The sequence below is a fragment of the Vulpes vulpes genome, chromosome 13, assembly GCF_048418805.1.
Source record: "Vulpes vulpes isolate BD-2025 chromosome 13, VulVul3, whole genome shotgun sequence".
NCBI lineage: Eukaryota > Metazoa > Chordata > Mammalia > Carnivora > Canidae > Vulpes > Vulpes vulpes.
Genome location: NC_132792.1, coordinates 146,150,227 through 146,174,978, shown reverse-complemented (window position 1 = coordinate 146,174,978; position 24,752 = coordinate 146,150,227). Strand labels below are relative to the sequence as shown.

The 24,752-nt window shown below is 34.8% G+C and overlaps 1 protein-coding gene across 1 annotated transcript in view; it reads left to right on the top strand.

Moving 5' to 3' along the window:
* Window positions 1-24,752, top strand: part of XPR1 (xenotropic and polytropic retrovirus receptor 1) — a 223,282-nt gene that overhangs the window by 17,777 nt on the left and 180,753 nt on the right. The window contains exon 2 of the mRNA XM_026001127.2: window positions 11,619-11,670. Coding sequence (XP_025856912.1) covers window positions 11,619-11,670 — 52 coding nt within the window. The remainder of the gene's footprint in view (window positions 1-11,618; window positions 11,671-24,752) is intronic.

Sequence of the window (24,752 nt, the reverse complement as noted above, 5' to 3'; positions counted from 1 at the left end):
ATTGCAAAGCTTTTGGATTCCTTTTTGTTTTTGTTCAGATAAACTGGCAACTGTTACTAAGAGCAAAAGTGAGAATTTTATGTTGTGATAACTATTATTTTTGGGCAAAATCCAACATGTTTTACCAACCTGTATAAAACTTATATGTTAAAGAGAGCTGGAAGCCAAAAGCATTAAGAGCTTTTCTTTTAACTAGCAAATGAAAATGGTTTGATTTTTGTGTAGAAATAAAAGATAATAGAAATTGGGAAAAATAAGAAAGGACTTCGTGTTTTGATACTTTATGAAACTGGATCTGCTATAAAAGAATTTAATAAAAATAATAGTAGCTAGCACTTTAAAAAATTAACTGATGTGCAGATATTGGACATCTATCTAGATTTTGTGTGATAAAGTCTGTGAAATTTACCAATCCATTTTAAATTTGTACTGTGCTAGACACTGGCATATAAAAATTGAAGTGAGATTGCTCTTTGCCTTCAGAATTTATAGCTGTTACTATAATATGTAAGAATGAGCCATATAGATTTAATTAGAAGAGAGTATTTATTGTCAGCATTATTTTATAATCAGAATAGTGCCCTTAGACAAGGAAGATGCTGATTTATCTGTCAGACCTTCTCCAGCTTAGAAGCGTGGCTGCATGACTTCCCAAGGGCATTCAGTGTAAGTTAAGTTATAATGGTGGTGGCTTTGACATATGGGAATGCAATTTTGTTTATTAGTGTTAAATAAATCACTTACTTAAAATTGTCATAATTTTCCTTAACATAATTTTGTGTGTTTGTGGGAATAAAAATATTAGCTACTTTGATCAAGACAAGCAGTTAGATGTTGGTGATTATCTAATAACATGTGCATTCTGTGATATAAAGATGTTTTTCAAGTCTACCTCATCTATTAACTGTCTATTGCTATATTACAAGTTACCTCAAAACTTAGTAGTTTAAAACAATAATAAACATTTATCTCATGCTGTTTCTATGTGTCTGGAGTTTGGAAGGAGCTTAACTGGGTGTTCTGGCTCAGAGTATTATGTGAGGTTGCAGTTAAGATGTCAGCTGGAGCTGCAGTCATTTCAAGGCTTGAGTGGGCCTGAGGATCCATGTGGGTTTTTGTTTTGTTTTGTTTTGTTTTTTGTTTTTCAGGAGGCCTCGGTTCTTTACCACTCAGAACTCTCTTTTTTCATGGCTGGCTTCTCTCAGAATGGGTGATCCAAGAGAGAGCAAAATGCAAACCACAGTGTCTTTTATGACCTAGCCTCGGAAGTAGTACTCTGTCATTTATGCAATATTCTATTGATTATACAGGTCAGCTCTATTTTGTGTAGGAGGGATTACACAAAAACATTATTACCAGGAAGGAATCTTTGGGAGTCATTTCAGAGGCTAGTTGCTACACCTGATAAAAAATCTAATGGTTAGGAAAAGTTTTGGAAATAAAAGGAAGGATATCAAAAAATTGAGTTGCCAGAAATAGAGGTAAGTCTTAGAAAATAAGGTTTCATTTGAAATAGGGGCCTATATGTCTTTTTCTTAAGCATGAATTATAGAATGTGTAATACTTGGGCAGGCTACTTTAATAATCTGAGTCTCAGATCTTCAGTGGTAAAATGAGAAGCACAGTTACATTCAAGAGTTAAGGCTCTGTGTTTTAAGAGTTAATGCTTTAAAGAGTTAAAGCTATATGTTCAAAATACTCAAAATGATCTAATAGTAGATATTCAGTAAATGTAACTGATTGATTTTTTTATTGATTAGTATTTGTGGCCATCATTTCCTCAGCTCTCATGTATACTCATTCCCATCTAATCTAAGCCTGATCACTCTTCTGAAACCATTTATTGATGGTTACAGATGAGTTCCTGATCCTCAGATCTAATAACTTCACCTTCTCTCTTTCTTTTTAATCTCTAAGCAGCTTTTTATTTTTCTTTCCTTTAAGGTTATATGTTTTAAATCTTACATATGGATAATTTAAATTACAAGCTCTAAAGTAGAGAGTAAAGAGTGTAGGCCTTCTAATGTTAGCTGTTTTTATTTATAATTCAGTTGCAGCCTTCCAGTTAGATAGGGAGATAGCATTCCAATTAGATAGACAGAATAGACACCTGTATTCACGATCCAGCTGAAGAAACAGAAGAATTATTAGTATGAACCCTTCCTAGATTGTTTTATTTAACTCAGATGTTTTCAGTTTAATTTTTAAATTATTTTTCCAACTTTTTTGAGATGTAATTGACATATAACACTGTGTAAATGTAAGATGTACAACATACTGGTTTAATACATTGATATATTGTAAAATGATTACTATTGTAATATTAACTAACACTTCCATCCCATCACATAATTACAATTTCTTTTTTGTGGTGAGAACATTTAAGATCTGCTCTTTCTACAACTTTCAAGTCTATAACACAGTATTATTAGGTGTTATCATCATGATGAACGTTAGGTCCTCAGAACTTACTAATCTTGTAACTGGCAGTTTGTACCCTTTAATGAATATTCCCCGTCCCCATGCCAGTACACGTGTGGTAACCACCACTCTATTCTCTGTTTTTCTGAGCTTGTCTTTTTCAGGTGCCACATGTAAGTTATATCATATGGTATTTGTTTTTCTCTAACTGATTTAACTTAGCATAACGCTGTCATTATCCACGTTGTTGCAAATGGCAAGATTTCCTTCTTTCTTGTAGCTGAATAATATTTTCCATTGTATACCACATCATCTTTATTGATCCATCTGTTAACACTTAAGTTGTTTCCATGTCTTGGATATTGTGAAAAAATGCTGCACTGAACATAGGGGTGCAGAGATGTCTTTTCTAAGCAGCTTTGGTAGTTTTTAAAGCACTTATTTCTTTTTTCAGTGTTACTTTAGTTTCAGGTATATAACATAGTGATTCCATAACTTTGCACATTGTGCTATGCTCACACATGCACATCAATGATCTGTTACCATACAACACTATATATTAATTTTTATGGTCCTGTGTATATATATCTGATATTTTCCTCATTGTCATCTCTGCTGCTTTGTATTCCAAAAATTTATGTCCTTGGCCCACTTCTCACTTTCTGAAAATTTCATTTACCTAGAACTTATGTCGTTTCAAATCATCTTTATATGTAGATAATTTCCAACTCGTAACTTAACTCTGAGCTATCTTTTAAATTGTAAATCTCAAAAAAAAAAATTGTAAATCTCTATTTTCATCTGTCCACTAACCACCTCAATTATCCTGTGGAAACCTAAAACGATTTGTAACCCAAACTCCTATCTTTTTTTTTTTTGCTCAATTTTTTTCTTTGGTGTTTTTTCAGGTCAGTTAATAGTATCTGGAATCATCCTTCTTTTTACCTGGGCTCAGAATTTTGGAGATCTTTAATTCCCTTAGTTCATGTTTAGTTGTTTTTGCTTTTGGTATTCCCTAAATGCATGTTTAGTTGTTTTTGCTTCTTGGTATCCCCTTCTTTCCCATATTTCACTTTTTTTTCCTATTCCTACTGCTTTAGACTTTGAATATGCTTTGTTTATTTTTTTTTAAAAGTATTTAACATGTCATATTCTAATTTACCTATTTATGTGACTTTGCCTTGTTTGAGTTATCATTTCTTTCAAGTCTGGCATAGTATATAGGGTAGACATCTAGGGGTGTTACTGAGTAAATAAAGCTTGGTAATTTCTTTAATGATGAGATTAGTAATCTAGAAATATCTATGGTGTGCCTTTTTAATACAAGTACAAGCAAGGTGTCCAAAACCCTGACTTTACATTCATATGTGAAACAAGTGATATGGATAACTGAAACATAAGGTAGAGATATTAAGTGCTATAAATGGTTTCAAATAGACTACTAAAGGATTTCAGGGGAGGGAGTGATGATTTCCAGCTGGAGTATCTCAGACAAAGCATAAAAGAGGTTAAATTTGTTATAGACCTTGAAGAATGGTTAAGATTTGGAAATTAGATTTTAAGGATGTGGGTAGGGTAGGGGATTTTAGTAGAGGCAGTAGTTGTAAACAAAAGCAAAGATGTAAGAAATATTAAGGTCCCTAAAATGAATAATTATAATAATAATTCATTTTGACTTGAGGATCAGGTTATCAAAATGAAAGTTATTTTCTTCAATTTGGAAGATAAGCCTAAAAAGATAGTTTGGACCATTCTGGGTACCTTGGAGATAGCAGAGGATTATGATTTTTTTTGTGGCCATTGGGGAATCCTTATAAGTTTAAGGAGGAGAATCAGACTGGTGCTTTGGGAAGGTTAATATGGCAGCAGTTTGTAAGACGTTTTAGTTTTAGAGAGATGAAAACCTATAGGTTGGTAAACCAGTGAAGAGTTTACTGAAATAGTGTAGGTAAAAGGATAAGAGAATGAATGTAAGTGAGGTTGTGATAGTGGCATTCACTGAACCAGATCACTAAACTCATAGGTAGAAAGGAGAATGTAAGAATGTTAACACTGCTAGGACAGGGATTTTTATTTTCCTCATGATGTATTCCAGGTGTCTAGAGCAGTGCCTGGCACACAGCAGATACCTAATAAATGTTTGTTGAAGAAGTGATAACTGAGATTGTGAATCTGTGTGGTTTGGATACTGGCAATAACATTAAAAGAAATACAGAGCATGAGCAGATTTTGGAAAGAAATGAATTGAATTTTGGACATTCTGAGTTTGTATTAGCACACATGTGGCTGGTGATATAGTTTTGGGAGATATCCACATAGATATAGTAAATGCCATGTCAGTGAATGTCAGAATATATTACTGTAGACATTTATTTTTTTTTAAATTTTATTTATTTATTTATTTATGATAGTCACACAGAGAGAGAGAGAGAGAGGCAGAGACACAGGCAGAGGGAGAAGCAGGCTCCATGCAGGGAGCCCGACATGGGATTCGATCCCGGGTCTCCAGGATCGTGCCCTGGGCCAAAGGCAGGCGCCAAACCGCTGCGCCACCCAGGGATCCCTACTGTAGACATTTATAAATGTGAATATAACATGACATATTCCAAATTAGTTCTTCCTATTATATATGGTTTATACATTTAATAATTTCAATTATAACTTAATGTTATAACAACTTTTGCATATTGAATTGTCTCTTGCTGATGGGGTGCTTTTAAATTCCATAAAAATTGAGTCATGTATAATCCTAATATTCTATAGGCTTTGGATTAAGTATGCACAAGAGTACATTACTTTTAAACTTTAATGTATTAGAGTATAAGAATTTGTATAAGAGTTTTTATTTTACAGATTATTTCTGTCATCAGAAACAGAGCTAAGTTAGTTTATTTGGGGATACAAATAACATTAATTAGTTGGTGATTCTTTGTACAGGACACATGAGAATGCTAGCTGCCTTCTTTTGAGGTTTATAATTTGATTTACAGAACTGCCCTTAACATTTCAGTATCATGAAAACATGACTGATTTCTAGATGATGAGTCAAAAACTAGGTCACATGTAACCGACTTACACATTCACAGACTACCCAGTATTTTTGGTGAAAAAAATTAAAAAGTGAATGCAAAAAGAGAAAGTAGAAGCTGAAAAAGAAATAATTGGAGAATGTCTTTAGGGTGCTGTAAATAAGTTCATAATGTACATATTTTGAAAAATATGTCAAAATTTTGTTATTTAGGAGTTCCATTTAGAAAAGTTTTCAGATTAAAAAAGTCTAATATAAACTTTATCTAATTATTAAGCACCATTAGTAGAGAGTATGACTATTTTAAAGGTTTATGATATATCCCTCTCCTTCCTCTTTAAATGCCTTGTTTGTTTTACTGCTTAAATAAATAATTAGATTCTAGTGTGCTTTGAATGAATATTGAAGCCAATGAGAGCAACATAGGTTAGATATTTTATTGAGGGGGGTGTTAATATATATAGTATGATATATATAAGGCTGATGGTAAATTGATAAGGTTTTTTTTCTTTTTTCAGATTTTTATTTAAATTCTAGTTAACATACATTGCAATGTTGGTTTTAGGAGTAGAATTCAGTGATTCATCACTTCTATAGAATACCCAGTGCTCATCATATCAAGTGCCCTTCTTTTTTAAAAAAAATTTTATTTATTTATTCATGACAGACACAGAGAGAGAGGCAGAGACACAGGTAGAGGGAGAAGCAGGCTCCATGCAGGGAGCCCGACGTGGGACTCGATTCCGGGTCTCCAGGATCATACCCCAGGCTGAAGGCGGCACTAATCTGCTGGGCCATTGAGGCTGCCCTCAAGTGCCCGTCTTAATACCCACCGCCCATCTAGCCCATCCCCCACCCACCTCCATTTGTCAGCCCTTTTGTTCTCTGTTGTTGTCTCTTATGGTTTGTTTCCCTCTTTTATTTTTTTTTCCTCTCCCATATGTTCATCTATTTTGTCTCTCAAATTCCATATGAGTGAAATCCTATGGTATGTGTCATTCTCTGACTGACTTATTTTGCTTATTTTGGATGGATGCTTAGTTCTATCCATTTTGTTGTAAATGGCAAGTATTCATTCTTTTTGTTGGGTAATATTCCATTGTATGTACCACATGGAAGTAGGAATTTTTCTAGCTTCTGATCTTAGTTTGTGAAAAGTCCTGTGAAATGGCCTGTGCTTTTGGAAATAGATTAATCTATAATGTGTAATAAAAAAATAACTACATAAGAAATTTGTAATGGTGGTATTATTGAACATACATGTTAGGTTTGAACTATATCCTATTTCATACAATAGATGTGTGTGTGTGTGTGTGTGTGTGTGTATTTGAAAGTTTAAATAATATAATTAGGAGACCTTGTTATTTAAAGCATATGCAAACTGGGATTTGCATGTATTTTCTTAGGAGTCTGTAGATTTCCTATAAGAATTAAGAATATAGTATGTTCATGACAGTGATATTCTGAAAATATCATAGCATATTCTATCTAGATCATCTAGATGACTGCCTTATAAACTACTAAGTATGAGGAGATTGCAGTGACTGTGTTTATGCTTGTTTGGTCATGTTGGCTCCAGGCAGTATTATACTACTCTATGAAATTTAATAAGGACTGAGGCATATCTAAAACATAAATGAGGGACACTTGGGTGGCTCAGCAGTTGGGTGTCCACCTTCAGCTCAGGGCGTGATCCTGGAATCCTGGGATTGAGTCCTGCAAGGAGCTTCCAGCATGGAGCCTGCTTCTCCCTCTGCCTGTGTCTCTGTCTCTCTCTGTGTGTCTCATGAATACATAAATAAAATCTTAAAAAAAAACAAAACATAAATGATGTATTCATGTCCAGTAGTAGATTGCCAAATGATGCCACAACCCACGTATGATACAAGTTTTTTGATAGTTCATATTGGATTAGCTAACATTCTTTGAGTCTCTTTCATGTTCTAAGTACTCTTCATGTATAATCATGAATTATAATTAATATAAGGATTTGTGTTTTAAGAGTTTTTAATTCTCATCACAGACCTGTGAGATGTGTGTGATCACTTCTGTTTTATAGATGAGGGCATTGATATACAGAGAAGTTAATTTTCACAAGCTTACATAGCTATTAAGTGGTAGAGTCATTTCGCATATACTCATTGTCTGACTCCATTGCTCCTACCCACTGTGCTATGCTACTTCATAGTAGGGAGACGTATTAGGAGTATTTATATCACAACTGATAGTCATATAAGTATTCCAAATTCAGAACGGATATAATTACAGTATTGTATTCATTTTGTCAGTTGAGGTTTCAGCAAATATCTTTTTCCTGTCATGTTAATGTTATTGGTTGAATAGTATTGGTTTTGTGGTTGTGTTTGGATTTAATTTGGAAGGTCTTACTGTTACATGAGTTGTTATAAGTACTAAGGACTTTTGTCTTAGTATACCTATATTTATTTCAATAGCATAACAAAAATAATTTAACACTTATAGTAGAGATGCTGATATAAAAGATTACTTTGAATCCTTTGAAAATTTAAGAAATCTATTTTGGGGTACGTGGGTGGCTCAGTCAGTTAAGTGTCTGGTTCTTGATTTCAGCCCAGGTCATGATGTCAGGGTGGTGAGACTGAGCCCCCTGTCGGGCTCTGTGCTCTCAGGAGAGTCTGCTTGAGATTCTCTCTCCCTCCCCCTTTCCCTGCACACTCACTATCAAAGTAAATAAGTCTTTAAGAAATCTATTGTAATGCACATGAATGTATATTGATTTTATTACACAAATTCAGAGGTTTTGTTTTTGTTTTAGTTTTAGAAGGGGGAGGGGGAGAGGGAAAGAGAATCCTAATCAGGCTCCATGCCCAGGGCAGAGTCCAACATGGTACTCGATCTTCCAACCCTATGGTCATGACTTGAACCAAAATCCGAGTTGGACACTTAATGGACTGAGGCCACCCAGGCGCCCCCAAATTTAGAGTTTTATGAAAAGTACTGGATTTCCTTAAAGGAAAACAGGATCAATGGGTGACGGGCACTGAGGTGGACACTTGACGGGATGAGCACTGGGTGTTTTTCTGTATGTTGGTAAATTGAACACCAATAAAAATTAATTTAAAAAAAACAAAAAACAAACAAAAAAAAAGAAAACAGGATCAATTGAGGAAAATCTTTTTTTTTTTTTTTTAAGGAAAATCTTTAATGTGTTGTTTTGTGTATTTGTTTTGTTGTTGCTGTTGTTTTGTTCTGTGTATTTGCATATACTGCCCTTCACCCAGGCAAGTGCCCTGTTATAGGTAACAATCTGTAGGTACTAATGTAGGCATTACTTTGTAGGCTTTTTTTCCCCTACTAATTCCTAATTGGGGGTTGTTCTCCTGTCACAGGAATAGAATAGTATCCTGTTATGGAGATCTCTAGACACTTATTACAATAAAACACTTAGAGGGACTGTTATTCAGAGGAAAACAAGTAGTAAGAAGCAGAAAGAATTGTCCATGATTTTATTGAGAGTTGTCTAGATTGAAATGAAATTATGATTCAGTTTTATAATAAAAATGAAGATTCATCGTTTTTCTCTTTATAAAATTTTAATCATTTTTTTTTAAATTTATGATAGTCACAGAGAGAGAGAGAGAGAGGCAGAGACATAGGCAGAGGGAGAAGCAGGCTCCATGCACCGGGAGCCCGACGTGGGACTCGATCCCGGGTCTCCAGGATCGCGCCCTGGGCCAAAGGCAGGCGCCAAACCACTGCATCACCCAGGGATCCCTTAATCATTTTTTTAAAAAAAAACTTAATTTGGTAACAAGCTTCCCTTTTGCAAATTTAATTTATTTTCATTATATGTCACTGAGGTACTGCTTAGTATGCTTTTTTAGTGTGCTTTGTTCATCTTTAATTTTCTCCAAAGAAGAAAGGCTTTTGAATTCAAGAACTATTTATTGAGCTTCTACTATGTAGAAGCCGCTCTGCTAGTCCTTAATGGTTTATTTGGTTCCTAATAGTATCATTTAATTTTGGTCCACCTGTCTTTTATATTTCCAAAGTAGAAAGACTTTATTTAGATATTTGAGTCTCCAATATTACCTCTTTCCATAATAATTTCCATAAGTATTCTCTAGCTGGGTTTATATGTTCCTTCTTATATTTTTCTATCTAGAGATTTACTTTGCTCTAAGCAATCTTCATTTACTCTCTTAAAATACATAATGCAAGACTGTAAATACCATTCTGTACTTGTATAGGACTTTAATATAAAATTCTAATCCAAACTGACAAAAATTCTGATGTTTAATAAAATCTTCTGGATTAATTATTTTTTCTAGACTAGAAGTTATTGGTCCCCCAGGTAGCTGAAATTGTAAAGAAAATAGTGAATGTATATGTTTTGTTCTTAAAAGAAGTTCCATACCTTTGTCATACTCACTTTAATTATTAATGGTCAGTAAACATGAGGCTGAGTTTCAGAGGTGATTTTAGAAAAGTTGTGGCCCAATAATGAAGGTTTTGTAGAAAAGATTTCTGTTTGTGTGTTTTCTGTCACCACTTCTGACCAGTTCTTTTTTCTGATAAAGTAACCATTTCACTGACACCAACTAGGTGTCTAATAATTCAGTTTAATTCTGACACTAACTATCCAGAGTTAGCATAGACCTCATGGGTAAGGGCTTAGTCCTACAAGACTGTTCTCCCTAGGGATGCCAGCTATCAACGGGCTACCCAGGATACCCATACTTCTGCTTAGGTGACTACAAATCTTTGACTATTGGTGATTGAACTAAGTCCCCAGCCATTCTCTTTTCCTCAGAGATCTGAGGGTGGGGCTGAAAGTTTTAATCCACTGATCATATTAAGCAGGCAGTGGTTTTTCTGGGGACCAACCTCCATCTTGAAGCTATTCCCTGTCCCAGCTGTCTCATTAGTATATAAAAAAGAGTAGAATCCAAAAGTTTTCAGAGATTTCTGTGAAGTTCTGTGTTATTAAAAATTTCATTTCATTAGTCACTGGTGTAAAGCAAATGGTAAATTTACTTGGGAAGAATATAATTTACTAGACTTGAATATAGAATGAGTTACTCTGGAGTTTTATTTCCTCTTTTTTGGGTTTCAACTTGAGTGAATTTAGGGCAGTGGTTCTGGGCATGTGTCGATTTTGTGTCCTCCACAGGACACTTGGCAGTGTCTGGAGACTTTTGGTTGTCACAGTTTTGGTGGAGGTGTTCCTACTGGTATCTAGATGGGGCTAGTGGGGGTTGCTAGATGCCAGGAATGGTACTAAAAATCCTATTATACACGGAACAGCCCGCCTACCTCCCCCAAAGAATTGTCTGACTCTGAATGTCAGTTGTTGAGGGAGTCTGGAGGCCACTTTGGGAATCACCCATGGTTAAATGGTATTTGAAGCCTTAAAGCTATGGGACTGGGTAAAGCTACCTGTTTATAACCACTCTTCAGCACTGGAGCCTTATCTGCTCAGTTGATTCTACCATATTGATAGGTATGGGGATATGCTTTTCATTCTTGTCCTGAAAACACTTATTAAGAGACAAACTGCAGCCATTCCAAGTACCTAAATATTACTGATAGTTAATTCACTGATTTGGAAAAACAATAAAACCTGTAAATGTATTTATAGTCCTGAACTCTTATGGAGGACTTTCCAGACCTTCATTGAAGAGTATTTGTGTCCAAGATGAAAAGAATTCTGGAGATTGTCTACACAGCAATGTGAATGTACTTGACACTACTGAATTGTTAACTTGAAAATGGTTGAGATGGTGAATTTTATATTTGCATTACTACAATTAAAAACAATTGTATCTAGTGTTTCATATTTTCTTAAATAGTGTTCCATGATTTCTCTAGGACCATTGTTCTCAGTTTCTGTTCCTGTCTTCTTTTAGTCGAGAGAATTTATGATCTCAGGAGATTTTTCATTCTTTTCCAAATGCCCTTTAATTTTTAAGTGTAACTATTAGCCATTTTCTTAAAGATTGGACAGTGCTGGATTTATAAAAAAGTATAGCATTTGGGTTTTAGCTTATTAAAGTTAATTGAATATTTTACTAAATTCTCATTTTAGGGAATCATGTCATTGGATACTGAAAAAGAAATAATTGTTTAGCTTCAAATGCTTTTAGTGTAAAGATTACTCATGATTTCATGCACTTTTTTTTTTTAATAGGCTTTCAAGGATATGCTGTATTCAGCTCAGGATCAGGCACCTTCTGTGGAAGGTAAGATGGATTAATCCCTAATTGAGTCACATAAAACCCCTTTAAGGGAAGATGTTTTAAACTGCATAATATAAAACTAAAATGTCTTGCTCTATTATATAACTCTTTTATGCTTTTTAAAATATATATTGATTATATTTTAATCAAACTTTCTGTTTGTTAAGTTCACATTTACCCTATGATGGATCTCTTATTATGTCCTTGAATCATCTTAGCATTGTGAATCACAGATAACTGGTTTAGAGTCAAAGTTCTTATCTTCCCTCCCCCCAATATATTTCATACCATCTCTCCATCTATCTTTCCTCCCATCCATCTATCCATTCATCCATCCTTTAGTGAATCCTTACTCCATAATTAATCTGGGCAATATAGTTTTTCCTTTCTATTTATGTAATGTCTTTAGATTGGGATTAGTAAAAAAACAGTGAATCACATTTACTATGTGTATGTGTGTTTAGGCAAGTATATATTTGCATGTGCACAGTTAGGCAGTTGTAAAATCACTAATCGAAGGACAGTAGTCATCTCTCCAATAATCTTTATTGATCTTTTCTGTTACCTCAGCTTCTACTCACTAGCTCGTTCTTTATGGGTTTAACCTTTGATAGGTTTGGAGAGTTGTAGTTCATAGTTGTGTGAGTTCTCGTGTCATTAAATAATGGAGCTAATTCAACAGTTATTTCTTGAGGAAGTGTTTCCTCTGAGGCTGGGTAATCTTTTAAAATTTTCTCATAAATTTTTTTTTCAAGGAGAGATGAATGTAAAGTATATGCCAAGAATAATCTAGATAGTGTGTACAGATTAATATATTTATGAGATACCAAACTGTAATTTTATGAAGTCATTCTAGTGACAAGCTTTTGGAGGCTTATTTTTATGACATGTAACAGATGCTGATGTTGTTCAATAAAAATGTAGATCTATAATTAAAAATTTCATTTCTTTGATGAATCACTGAATTCTCCTGAAACCAAAAAAACAAAACAAAACAAAAACTCATTTCTTTAGTGACATAGAAATGTACATCTTTTATCTCTAACCATTCTGAATTCAAAATGTGCTTCCTTTAACATCTTGAAATCTTTACCAGGATTTAGTACTTAAGTATTAGTTTTATAATATATCACTGAATTTTAGATTACAATATATTTAATTTTCTAATGTTTGAAAGCACTTAAGAAAAATGAGTAGTTCTTTATTAGGTTATTATTTCTTATGTGTCTTAAAGAGTACCTCAAAATTTTTTAAAAATAATTTTCTTAAAATTTCATTTTAAGAAAAATGAAATTACATGGAAGTTTTAACTGGTTCCCTCAACCTTTGTAAGTTGCTTTATTATTGGTTCTTTTAATTTTATTCTCAAGGTTGAACTACTTATCTTTGGTTTTTCTTTAAAGTTTTACCATCCAATTTGTAGCAGTCATTCTGATGTGTTTTGGTGATCCTCATTCATCCCTTCATACTGGCTCATGTTGCTGGTATTTTTCATACACTTTTAGCTGTTATTAGAAAAAAACTGAATTCTGTGAAAATATGCTAATGAAAGACAAATGCTTGTAGTTAAGAACTTTTTTAATCTCATTGCCTAGAGACATTAACTTCTTTGGACCCTGTTGTAAAGAAAGTATTGTGTGGGCTGATCATGCAGATGTGTATGCTATTTTCACAAGGAAATATTCTAGACTTGTTTGTTTTCCTTCTCTCAGATTAAAACTGTGTATGTAACTTTTATCTTCTTAAAATCAATTCTTCTGACGTACTTGAGAATTGAAGGCATTGGAAAGTGGTTTAAAAAAACACTATTCTGTGTAGTATTGAGGTTAGAAAATGTTATTAAAGTGACTATAATTTTGTCTCATTTGGTTGTGATATATTATCTTACTATCTTTCTAGGGTATTAAATTTGAACAATAATCATTTCTGTCATTCATTCTTAGTATCAAGTTTGCGTTACTAGGCTTTTATTTAGCTGTTATCTATAATGCAGCATAAGTAGATTTGTCAACAAAGTCTAAGATGAGGATTTCAACTTTGAACATTTTTAAAGGCAAAAATGTTTGCTAGACCTCAGTTATTTTTTGAATATTGTCTTTTTTCTCTTCACTGTCTTTTTTTCCCTACATCTTAAGTTTTTAGTAGACTTAAAACTTTTGATGCCAGTGAACAAGTTTTTTTTTTTATCTTAAAATGAAGTATGTCCTGAATTAGTAGTTCTCAACTCTGCTGTATGTTTAATTCAGTTTACCTGTATTAGTTTTGTTTGTTTTCTACAACTACTGATGCCTGATTACCATCTCAGATCAATTAAAATAGGATCTGGGAGTGTAGCCCAGGCACTGGTAGTTTTACACTCTCCAGGTAATTCTACTAAATAGCCAAAGTCCAGAACCCCTGTCATAAATCTTAAATAATTTTAGATTAAGATGATTAGTGCTAACTTCTTTTAGATAGTAATTAGCCAGTAGGCTTATAGGCTTAATTAAGTTCATTGATAGTTTGATTATTCTATTAGAATACAGGAGTATTTGTTTGTTTATAGTGTACAGAGGACATTTATATTTTTTAAAATGTTTATTGTCTTGAATTGAATCTAAGTAATAGCTGTATTGATTAATTACATGTTGAATGGTTATAACTTAATAATCATTATTAAAGTTAAAAAACATTTTTGCTGGGGTGCTTGGGTGGCTCAGTTGGTTAAGATCTGCTTTTGGCTCAGATTGTGATCTCAGGGTCCTGGGATCAAGTCCCACATCAGGCTCCCTGCTTGGTGGGGAGTGTAGAGCCTGCTTCTCCTTCCCTGTACCCCATGTTCACTTGCTCTCTTTCAAATAAATAAATAAAAATCTTTAAAAAACATGCTGACTTTAGATGACTTATAGTAAAATAAGCAGCTGCCTCACATTTCCTATTGTTTAAGATGGAATGGATTCATAATCATAAGTGAAAGAAAGTCAGTGAAATGGATTCTGTAAGAGTGAAGTGATTTATTGGATAAAAGGCATAGTATTTGAAAGCATTTGTTGATAAGAAGTTGACCACAGACACAGTTTTTTTACTGGTGAATTATTTTCTTGCAACTTTGTAAGAAATTTCAAGGTAGTGACTTTACTCTTCATTAATAAAATGAGCTTTTTCCTCATTTAAACATAAACCAACCAAACAGTAATCTCAGTGCATTAAGAAATTAAGACATGTTCATTTAAAGCTGCCTTTTTTTTTTTACTCAGATATTCAGATTTATGGTATTTTGCTTCATTCATTCTTTGAGAGTGAACTTTGTTAATCACTCATTTATACATTGATTCATGAAAAAGAGTCCCTTTTTATTTAAAAAAGTCCCTTATCTATTTAAAATAGATGTCTTTTTAAAAAATGATTTTTATTTATTTATTCATGAGAGACAGAGAGAGAGAGAGAGGCAGAGACATAGGCAGAGGGAGAAGCAGGCTCCTTGGGACTCGATCCCCGAACCTGGGATCACGCCCTGAGCCAAAGGCAGATGCTCAACCACTGAGCCACCCAGGCGTCCCAAAATAGTTGTATTATAATTGTAATTCTGCAGTGCTCATATTTGAAAATAGTATACATAATAAAGCTTAAGGACTTACTCTTGGGCATTCTTTATCAATTCATATTTAATCTCTTTTGATATATATTATTACCTAGTCTTCTGTATAATCTCTGTTTTTTTTAACTGTTTACATTTGAAAATATATGACTGAGGTGACTTAAAATTCTATGTTAAAGTTTAAATTTATTAATTTTTAGGTAATGGCATAAATAAACATTTTAATATTTAAATTGGTATTTTTTTTTCTGCAGTAAGACTTAGAGTAGCATACCATGAAAGTAGAATGAGAGTATTAAAGTGACTAGAATTGTAGATTTTTTTTTTTTAAGATTTTATTTATTCATGAGAGACAGAGACACAGAGAAAGAGAGAGAGGCAGAGACACAGGCAGAGGGAGAAGCAGGCTCCATGCAGGGAGCCTGATACGGGACTGGATCCCAGGTCTCCAGGATCACAGCCCAGGGTGTGGACCCAGGGTGAAGTGAAGGCAGGCGCTAAACCGCTGAGCCACCCAGGGATTCCCCCGCCCTTTTTTTTAATTGCAGAGAGCAGATACACACTTAGTATCCTTGGAGTCAGTCCTTTTTTTTTTAATTGAAGTTTGGTTTGCCAACGTATACTATAACATCCAGTGCTCAGTCCCATCAAGTGCCCTCCTCAGTGCCTGTCACCCAGTTACCCCAATCCCCCGTCCTTTGTTCGTTTCCGAGTTAGGAGTCTCTCATAGTTTGTCCACAACCCTTTGTTTTTTTTCCCCAGAGTTAGGAGTCTCTCATGGTTTATTTCCCTCTCAAATTCTTCCCCCGCAGTTCCCCCTTTTTCCCTTTTAATCCCTTTCACTATTTCTTTTTTTTTTTTTTTAAGATTTTATTTATTTATTCATTCATGAGAAATAGAGAAAGAGAGAGAGAGAGAGGCAGATACACAGGCAGAGGGAGAAGCAGGCTCCATGCAGGGAGCCTGACATGGGACTTGATCCCGGGTTTCCAGGATCATGCCCTGGTCTGAAGGCGGTGCTAAACTGCTGAGCCACCCGGGCTGCCCCCCCCGCCTTTTTTACCCCTTTCACTATTTCTTTTTTTTTTTTTTAATTTTTATTTATTTATGATAGTCACACACACACGCACACACACACAGAGGCAGAGACACAGGCAGAGGGAGAAGCAGGCTCCATGCACTGGGAACCCGACATGGGATTCTATCCCAGGTCTCCAGGATCGCGCCCTGGGCCAAAGGCAGGTGCCAAACCGCTGCGCCACCCAGGGATCCCCCTTTCACTATTTCTTATATTTCCTCTATGAGTGAAACCATATGATGATTGTCTTTCTCCCATTGACTTACTTCACTCGGCATAATACCCTCCAGTTCCATCCACATCGAAGCAAACGGTGGGTATTCGTCCTTTCTGATGGCTTAGCAATACTCCATTGTATATATAGACCACATCTTCTTTATCCATTCATCTGTCAAAGGATATCATGGCTCCTTCCACAGTTTGGCTATTGTGGGCACTGCTGCTATAAATATTGGGGTGCAGGTGTCCCGGCGTTTCACTACATCTGTATCTTTTGGGGTACTCAGTAGTGCAATTGCTGGGTTGTAGGGTAGCTCTATTTTTAACTCTTTGAGGAACCTCCATACTGTTTTCTAGAGTGGCTGCTCCAATTTGCATTCCCACCAACAGTGCAAGAGAGTTTCCCCTATTCTGCATCCTCTCCAACATTTTTTGTTTTCTGTCTTGTTAATTTTCACCATTCTCACTGGTGTGAGGTGGTATCCCTTGGAGTCAATCTTTAGTGTTTTGAGGAACAGTGTTTTAAGGAATAATGTGTTAAGGAATTTTTGGAAAATGATGCTAAAAACCCTTAAACTCTATTGTGTTTTTACAGTTCCTGCTGCCAGTGAGGTATTGGGTATTTGGGATGGATTAAATGAGACTGTCAGCTAATGGTTCCCCAACAGTGAATCAGTGACATTTTAATAGGAGTGTTTTGAGACCAAACAATTTAGTATAGATGTGAAAACAGATCTCTTAATTCCAATACCCATTTGACACAGTTAAATTTTCAATGATCGACAACTAGTAAATATAAATGATGAATTGATGTATTTTTTTTCTCTCATACTTTTTTATTCCTTTCCCATTTGGTATCTCAGTCACTTTATGGAATTAATCTACTTGGATAAATATTTACACCTTTTCTTGGGGGAACTTCCCCTTTCCTTAGGGTACTTTAGATTTATATAATTTATATACTTATAAATTTGTACACTTACACGTATAATTTATACACCGTATTAATCTTTTTATTTTTCTGAATTAAAGTTTCAGGCTTTGGCATTCTTTTTTTAAAATGTACTATCTTAAAAAAATAAAATGTACTATCTTTTGTTTAGAAGCATTAATGTTTTCTGCTCTTTTGATGGCAAAATATAAGAATGTGAGTCAATTTAGGTCATAGAATTAAGAGATCATTGACCTTCTAACTGAAGGGACTTTAAAAGATCATTTTTGCCTCACCCTCATTTTAGATTTGTGTGATCTGAGACCATGCTAAGGCTGTATGGCTCAATAAGGACAATCAGGATTGCTAATACTATATGTGCCAATTAAAGGAGAATTCCAGAGATAAAACTAATATTGAAACATAAAACAGACTTTTTAATATTGACTTTGCATTTTTATCCAAGTGATATATTTGAATAACATTTGTAAGTGGATATTTTTTCGAGTCTCTGTATTTTCAAAAGATTTGTGAAGTGTTACTTTTAATAATCCTGAACTGTATGACTTATTGGGAAAAAGCTAATTGTATCTTTCAAGAAATCTCTCTCTGCTCATTTTTGTTGTTGTTACTCCACATGGTTTCCAGAAGTATTGGGGAACATTTATAGAATTAGATAAAATATATTAGGTATCAGTAGTTATAGAGGTTAGAATATGGGGAAAATTAAGATAAATAGCAAGATAAAGTTCCAGTAAGTTCAGTATATAGACTAGATATTGTAAAGAACCTGGAACAGAAAAAGAACATCAAGTAAAAATTAAAGAAATCTTGAGTAAATTATAGACTTGAGTTTGAATACTGTTTCAGTTTTGGTTCATTATTTGTGACAAATGTACGATATTTACATAAGAGGTTAATGAACGGGGAAACATATGGCAACTGTCTGGATTATGTTTGTAACTTTTGTAAATCTAAAACTATTCTAAAAGAAAACATTTATTTAAAAAAATAGATGCCAAAAAAACAAAATAGATGCCATAAGGTTTTATATAATTGCTAGAAGCGAATTGTACATTCAGCTTAGTTTTCTGGGGTTTAGGGGATAGATGAGAGCATGATTAGTTTCAGAGTTCACATAAAGTAAATTTATCTCAATTTCTCAGAAAAAGTTCAACTGTTACTGAATATGAGATTTGAGAGAAATTCTTCCTTTGGACCTTCATGAAGAGTATTTGGTGTGTTGAATAGTATTCCCCCTTTTTTTTTTTAAGATTTTATTTATTTATTCATGATAGAGAGAGAGAGAGAGGCAGAGACACTCCCTCTGGAGAGGGAGAAGCAGGCTCCATGCCGGGAGCCCGAAATGGGACTCGATCCCGGGACTCCAGGATCGCGCCCTGGGCCAAAGGCAGGCGCCAAACCGCTGAGCCACCCAGGCATCCCCGTGAATAGTATTCCTAACAGCAATTTTACAAAGAGCAGGACAGTGGAGTTTCATAAGGCTCCTTCTTACAGTCTAAAGATATAAGGTAAAAATTTATTACTCTGACCTACAAAGCCCTAAATAATCTGGTCCTGTGGTCATGACCTTACCTTCTACCATTTTCCCCCTTGTTTACTAGGCTCTAGTCACATTGCCTTTCTTTCTGTACTTAAATCTGGCCAAGCTTGCTCTTAGAAATAAGGCCTTTTTAGTTCTTGCCTGAGGAGAATCATTTGATCATTCTGTGGCTGTGTCCTTTAAAGGGCCTTCTGAATATCCAATCTACATAGCTACTCAGTCACTTTAAATTGTGTCACCCCATTTTATTTATTACTTTGCATAGTATTTGTCACTTTCTGGTATCTTATGTGTTTATTTTTCTCATTGATTTATTAGTTTTCTTGAGACCAGTAAAAGTCCCTTCACATCTGATATTTTTGTCTTTTTTTTTTCTGTTTTATACCAATTATCTAAAATACCTTACATATTTATTGAGCACAGCAATGAGTAGTAATACAAACAAATCATTTTCCTCAATCTTCCTTGAAGCCAAAATACTATTTGTGGGAAAAAAGGGAGTAAATTAACTTAGCTTGCTTCTTGTTTTTATTTTTGTTTTTAAATTTTTTAACTTGCTCTTTAGATGCAGAATTTTATTTTATTTATTTTTTTAAAGATTTTATTTATTTATTCATGAGAGACACACACGAGGAGAGAGAGAGAGAGGCGGAGAGACACAGGCAGAGAGAGAAGCAGGCTCCATGCAGGGAGCCCGATGTGGGACTCGATCCCGGGTCTCCTGGACCATGCCAAGGGCCAAAGGTGGTGCTAAACCGCTCAGCCACTCGGGCTGCCCTAGATGCAGAATTTTACTTGCCGGTTGGATGGCTAAGCATAGTTGTTGTTGTATAATACTAACATTGTAATTTTATAAGGTATAGTCTGAGGTGACAGGTAGCATTTCTTAAAAACCAGTAGGAAAGCAGATGACATAAGAACTTCATTTAAAGATTTTGTATTTTTGTGGCATTGTTGTTTTGATGTCAAGCATAGAGTTTCATTTGGTTGCTGAGAAATCATATTTTATAAGCTATTGAGTTGACTATTTTTTGTAAGACATTAACCTACTTCTTTTTGTGTTTTTACATGTTTGATATGCTTTCTGTCAAAGGTTCATGAAATAAAATCATATGAATTATTGGAAGCAATTTTTTTTCATGTATGTCTGTACAGTGGAATATGATTTTTAGATTATTTGAACTAAAAGGGAAAGACCTACTGATGCTTCGATTGTTATCCACCTCTTGTTATAAGGTATTCTTTTTGATGAGTGTATATATATATATATATATATATATATATATATATAGCTAACATAGCCTAATACAGCTCTGTGATTCAATTGGTGTAATACAGCTGTCTGATTTTCTGAAGTGAAATGACGAGATACAGTGAAGGACACAGTCATTGACTTCCACCCTAGGCTCTGCTAGTCTGCCTCACCTTTAGTTCCCCCACCCCCTCCCCAATTTTGAGTACAGGTTTTGTTGGATCGTTTTTGCTTAGGTTCCCTCTGCTTCTTCATCTTGGTTAGCAGATGTGTTATAGTCTCCCTGAGCTCCTTAGAATTCAGCTCTTAGTGGCATTGAAGATGAAAGTATGCTTGTAAATTATTCATTCCGATTATACGCTTGAATGGACAGAGTCCACTTCAGGCATCTTCTTCTACCTCACCTCTGTTCCCAGGTCTTTGTTGTTTTAACAGATGTGAGCTTGAGCTTGCTTTTTAGTTCCAGAGGATGGAAGACTGAATTGCATTTTTAAATTTCATGAAGTAGTTCTTTCATGTATATGTTTACTGTCAAATCTATGCATTCATAATGTTACTTAACTCATGTTATTTATAATCTTGTATCTCCCCTCTCCTCAGTATTCCATTTTGTTATCCTGTATCATTATCTCCTTAAAAATTATTTCCGTGACTCTGCTGAACTGGAAATAAAACTGTTTTATACTTATAATAGGGAAAGCTAGATCTAATTTGCTACATATTCAGGTGATCAGTGGCAGGAGACTGCCTTTTCTAAGTTCCACTTATCTGTTAGTGTTGTTTAGTCACTTATTATCGATTTTCAAAAATCTTTCTGCTTGTAATGGGTTAATATTACATGAGAAGGCAATATACCAGCGACTAGCAGAGAGTTTAACCCAAAAAATGAAATACTAGATTCATTTTTAATCATTGCAACCTTGTTTTGAAAGCCATTGAGAACTGCAGATGGCTAAGAGTGAACGTTGAGACAAGAGCCAAGCCAAGTTAATTATCATCTCTGTAAGAAGATGGACTTTTTAATCCTCCATTAACTTTAGGAAAGGATAAAAAAAATCAGATTGATATTCAAGCCATGTAGTGAAATTTTCCTTCCTTCCTTCCTTCCTTCCTTCCTTCCTTCCTTCCTTCCTTCCTTCCTTCCTGGTTTAAAAAAAAATTGAAGTATTGTTAACACACACTACATTAATTTCAGGTGTATACTGAAGTTGTTTCTGAAAGGTGTTATTTCATGTTTACAGTGGAGTTGGATTGCATATTCATTTATATTGTGGAAATGGCCACTTCTAAGTATTATTATTATTATTATTTTTTAATTTTTATTTATTTATGATAGTCACAGAGAGAGAGAGAGAGAGAGGCAGAGACACAGGCAGAGGGAGAAGCAGGCTCCATGCACCGGGAGCCGGACGTGGGACTCGATCCCGGGTCTCCAGGATCGCGCCCTGGGCCAAAGGCAGGCGCCAAACTGCTGCGCCACCCAGGGATCCCCTCTAAGTAGTATTATTACTTGAAAAGATAATCTGCATATTCTTCAAAGGCCACTAACCTCAAGCTAGTTCACTAATAGGAAAGGTGTGCTTCTGAATAGTATAGTATTACTCTTCAAGTTAACAAAATTCCTTCTTTTCACAAAAAAAGAATTAAATGTAATTGGATGCTCATTGCTAAAACATGAGATAAAGATATAAGTAGGTAGTCAAATTATGTGACAAAAAAGCTTATCAACTTTGAGTAATGTAAGAAGGTAGATGAAAGAAATGCTCGGAACACAGGCTTATAATCCTTTCTTTTGCACACCACAGAGTAAAGTGTTTTCAGTGTTTCAATTTTTCCTTCCCTTGTAAAAATCAATAACATATAAAGATACTGTCAGTTATCACACTGCTGGTTATTTTGTGGTAAATTTGAGGAAAGGTCATGAAGTAAAGAGGGGATTATTACAAAACATTAAATCACAAAACAAAAAAGCTCTGGGAATTATTGGTATATACATGGTAGAGGAAAAGATAATAAACCAAAAGAATGAACCTGATGATTTTAGGTAGAGTTTCCCAAATTAACAATTGTTAAAGTTTCAAGATGGCAGAGTTTTAAAGTAAGGTAAGTTCTTCTTTTATGCACTTTTTATTTTCTTTCGGCAGGGCCACTTTAGCTGTTTAATGAAAGAAAGCCACTGAGAAAGGTAGAAAGAAACATAAAAAGTTATGATCCGGGGATCCCTGGGTGGCGCAGCGGTTTGGCGCCTGCCTTTGGCCCAGGGCGCGATCCTGGAGACCCGGGATCGAATCCCACATCAGGCTCCCGGTGCATGGAGCCTGCTTCTCCCTCTGCCTGTGTCTCTGCGCCTCTCTCTCTCTCTCTCTCTGTGACTATCATAAATAAATAAAAATTAAAAAAAAAAAAAAAAAGTTATGATCCGTAAGTAGTTTCCAGCAGCAGACATACATCATTGAATATAAGAAACAACAATTCCTGCCCTCAAAATGGAAAAGATGCTCAAAATATTATTTAGATTCACAATAACTTCTAGTTATTGAGCCAACATGAGAAAGGAATAGGTAGTCAATATTTCAATATTTGAAAGAGTAGATAATTCTTTGTATTAGTTTTCGGTGGCTGTTTTAACAATTTACCACAAACTTAGTGGCTTAAAAATGAGAGAAATTTATTCTCTCACAGTTCTGGAGGCGAGAGTCTGAAATCAAGGTGTTGGCAGAGCTACACTTATGGAATTTTGGAGGGAGAATCTGCCTCTTCCAGCCTCTAGTGGTTGTGTGCTTCCCTGGTTTGTGACTACTTTATTCCAATCTCTGCCTCTTCACTTTGCCGCCGCCTTTGTTTGTTCCTGTCCATGTAAGGCCACCTTGATAGCAGAATGATTACATTTTGGGATCATTAATTACATCTTAAAAATCCTTTGCCCAAATAAGATAACATTACAAGTTCCAGGGATTTGACATGGGTATCTTTTGGTTAGGGGTAGGGGTGTATTTTTGTCCTACGGTATCTCTAAATCTAAATTGAAAAAAAAATACATTGTAATATTCTTACCTTAAATTGTGAACCACATCTATAGGTCCAATGAGGCATTTGCTTTTACATTCTAATCTAACCACTTTGAGAGGAACCGTCAAATGAGGTCAAAGAAAAATTCAGGTATGACACCCAGAAAGTGAAAATTTGGCCAATAGATAGATAGTCAGGCTTGAGTTTATAAAATAAAGGACAATTTGGGGCATCTGGGTAGCTCAGTTGGTTTATGGTCTGCCTCTTGGTTTCAGCTCAGGACATGATCTCAGGGTTGGGATGGAGCCCCACGTTGTACTCCATACTGAGCACGGAACGGAGTCTGCTTGAGATTTTTCTCCCTTTTCCTCTCCCTCCCCTTCTGTCCCTCTCCCTCCTCTTCTGTCCCTCTCCCTCCTCATGCATTTGTTCTCTCTTTCTTTCAAATAAATAAATAAAATCTTTTAAACGATTTTAAAAAATAAATGAGAGTTTATTGGCTTGTAGCCAGAGTTACCTGCAAAGTATTCCAAAACATCCCTCCTAAGAATTTCTTTTGTACTTTGTATGTCTAATATCCTTCCTGGGGGAAACAAACAAACAAACAAACAAACAAAAAATCCAAACCTTTTCCTAGCATACAGCTAAATGTCCCCTCTTCCCTCCAGAATTTCTATAATGGGAATTTTCAGACATGCAAATATAGAGAATGTATACAGGGTCCTATTTACCCATCACCTAGCTTCAGTGATTATCAATACTATGCTTGATCTTTCATTCCCCTCCTCGTTAGTTTGAAGCAAATTCCAGAAATTATATCATTTTATATGTAAATATTTTTAAAGGATAGTCTCTGGCCTCATAACCAAAATAAAGTTATTACACATAAAATATTAATAGTAATTTCTTAATATTATTAAATAACTGTCAGGCTTTACATTTCCCTAATTGTTTTATACTCTTTAAAAGGACTTATTTATTTGAGTAGAGACCAAGATAAGATCCATTGTATGATAAATTGCAGATTGACTAAGTCCCTTAGTTCTCCAGTGACTTATAGCAGCACCATCCAATACAGTAGCCACATGTAGCTATTTAAACTTAGAATAATTAAAATGGAATATTTTAATCCTTGATCATTCTACCACCATCAAGTGTTCAGTAGCCACATGAGGTTAGGGGCAACCTTATTGAACAGCACAGAATATTTCTCTCACTGAGAAAAGTACTCTTGGTCAGAGTTGATCTGACCAGAGTTTCTCTTCTACCTCTTTTATTTATTTTGCTTTTTCTGTTTTCCTTTTTAAAATTTTATTTTTATTGTTTTTTGGTGGAACAGCAAACTGGGTAGTTTGGTTTTGTCTCCTAGAGTCTGGAATTTACTGATTACATTCTTGTGGTGTACCTTAATGTGGTTTCTGTTATCTCCTGTAAATTTGTACTTAAATCCAGAGG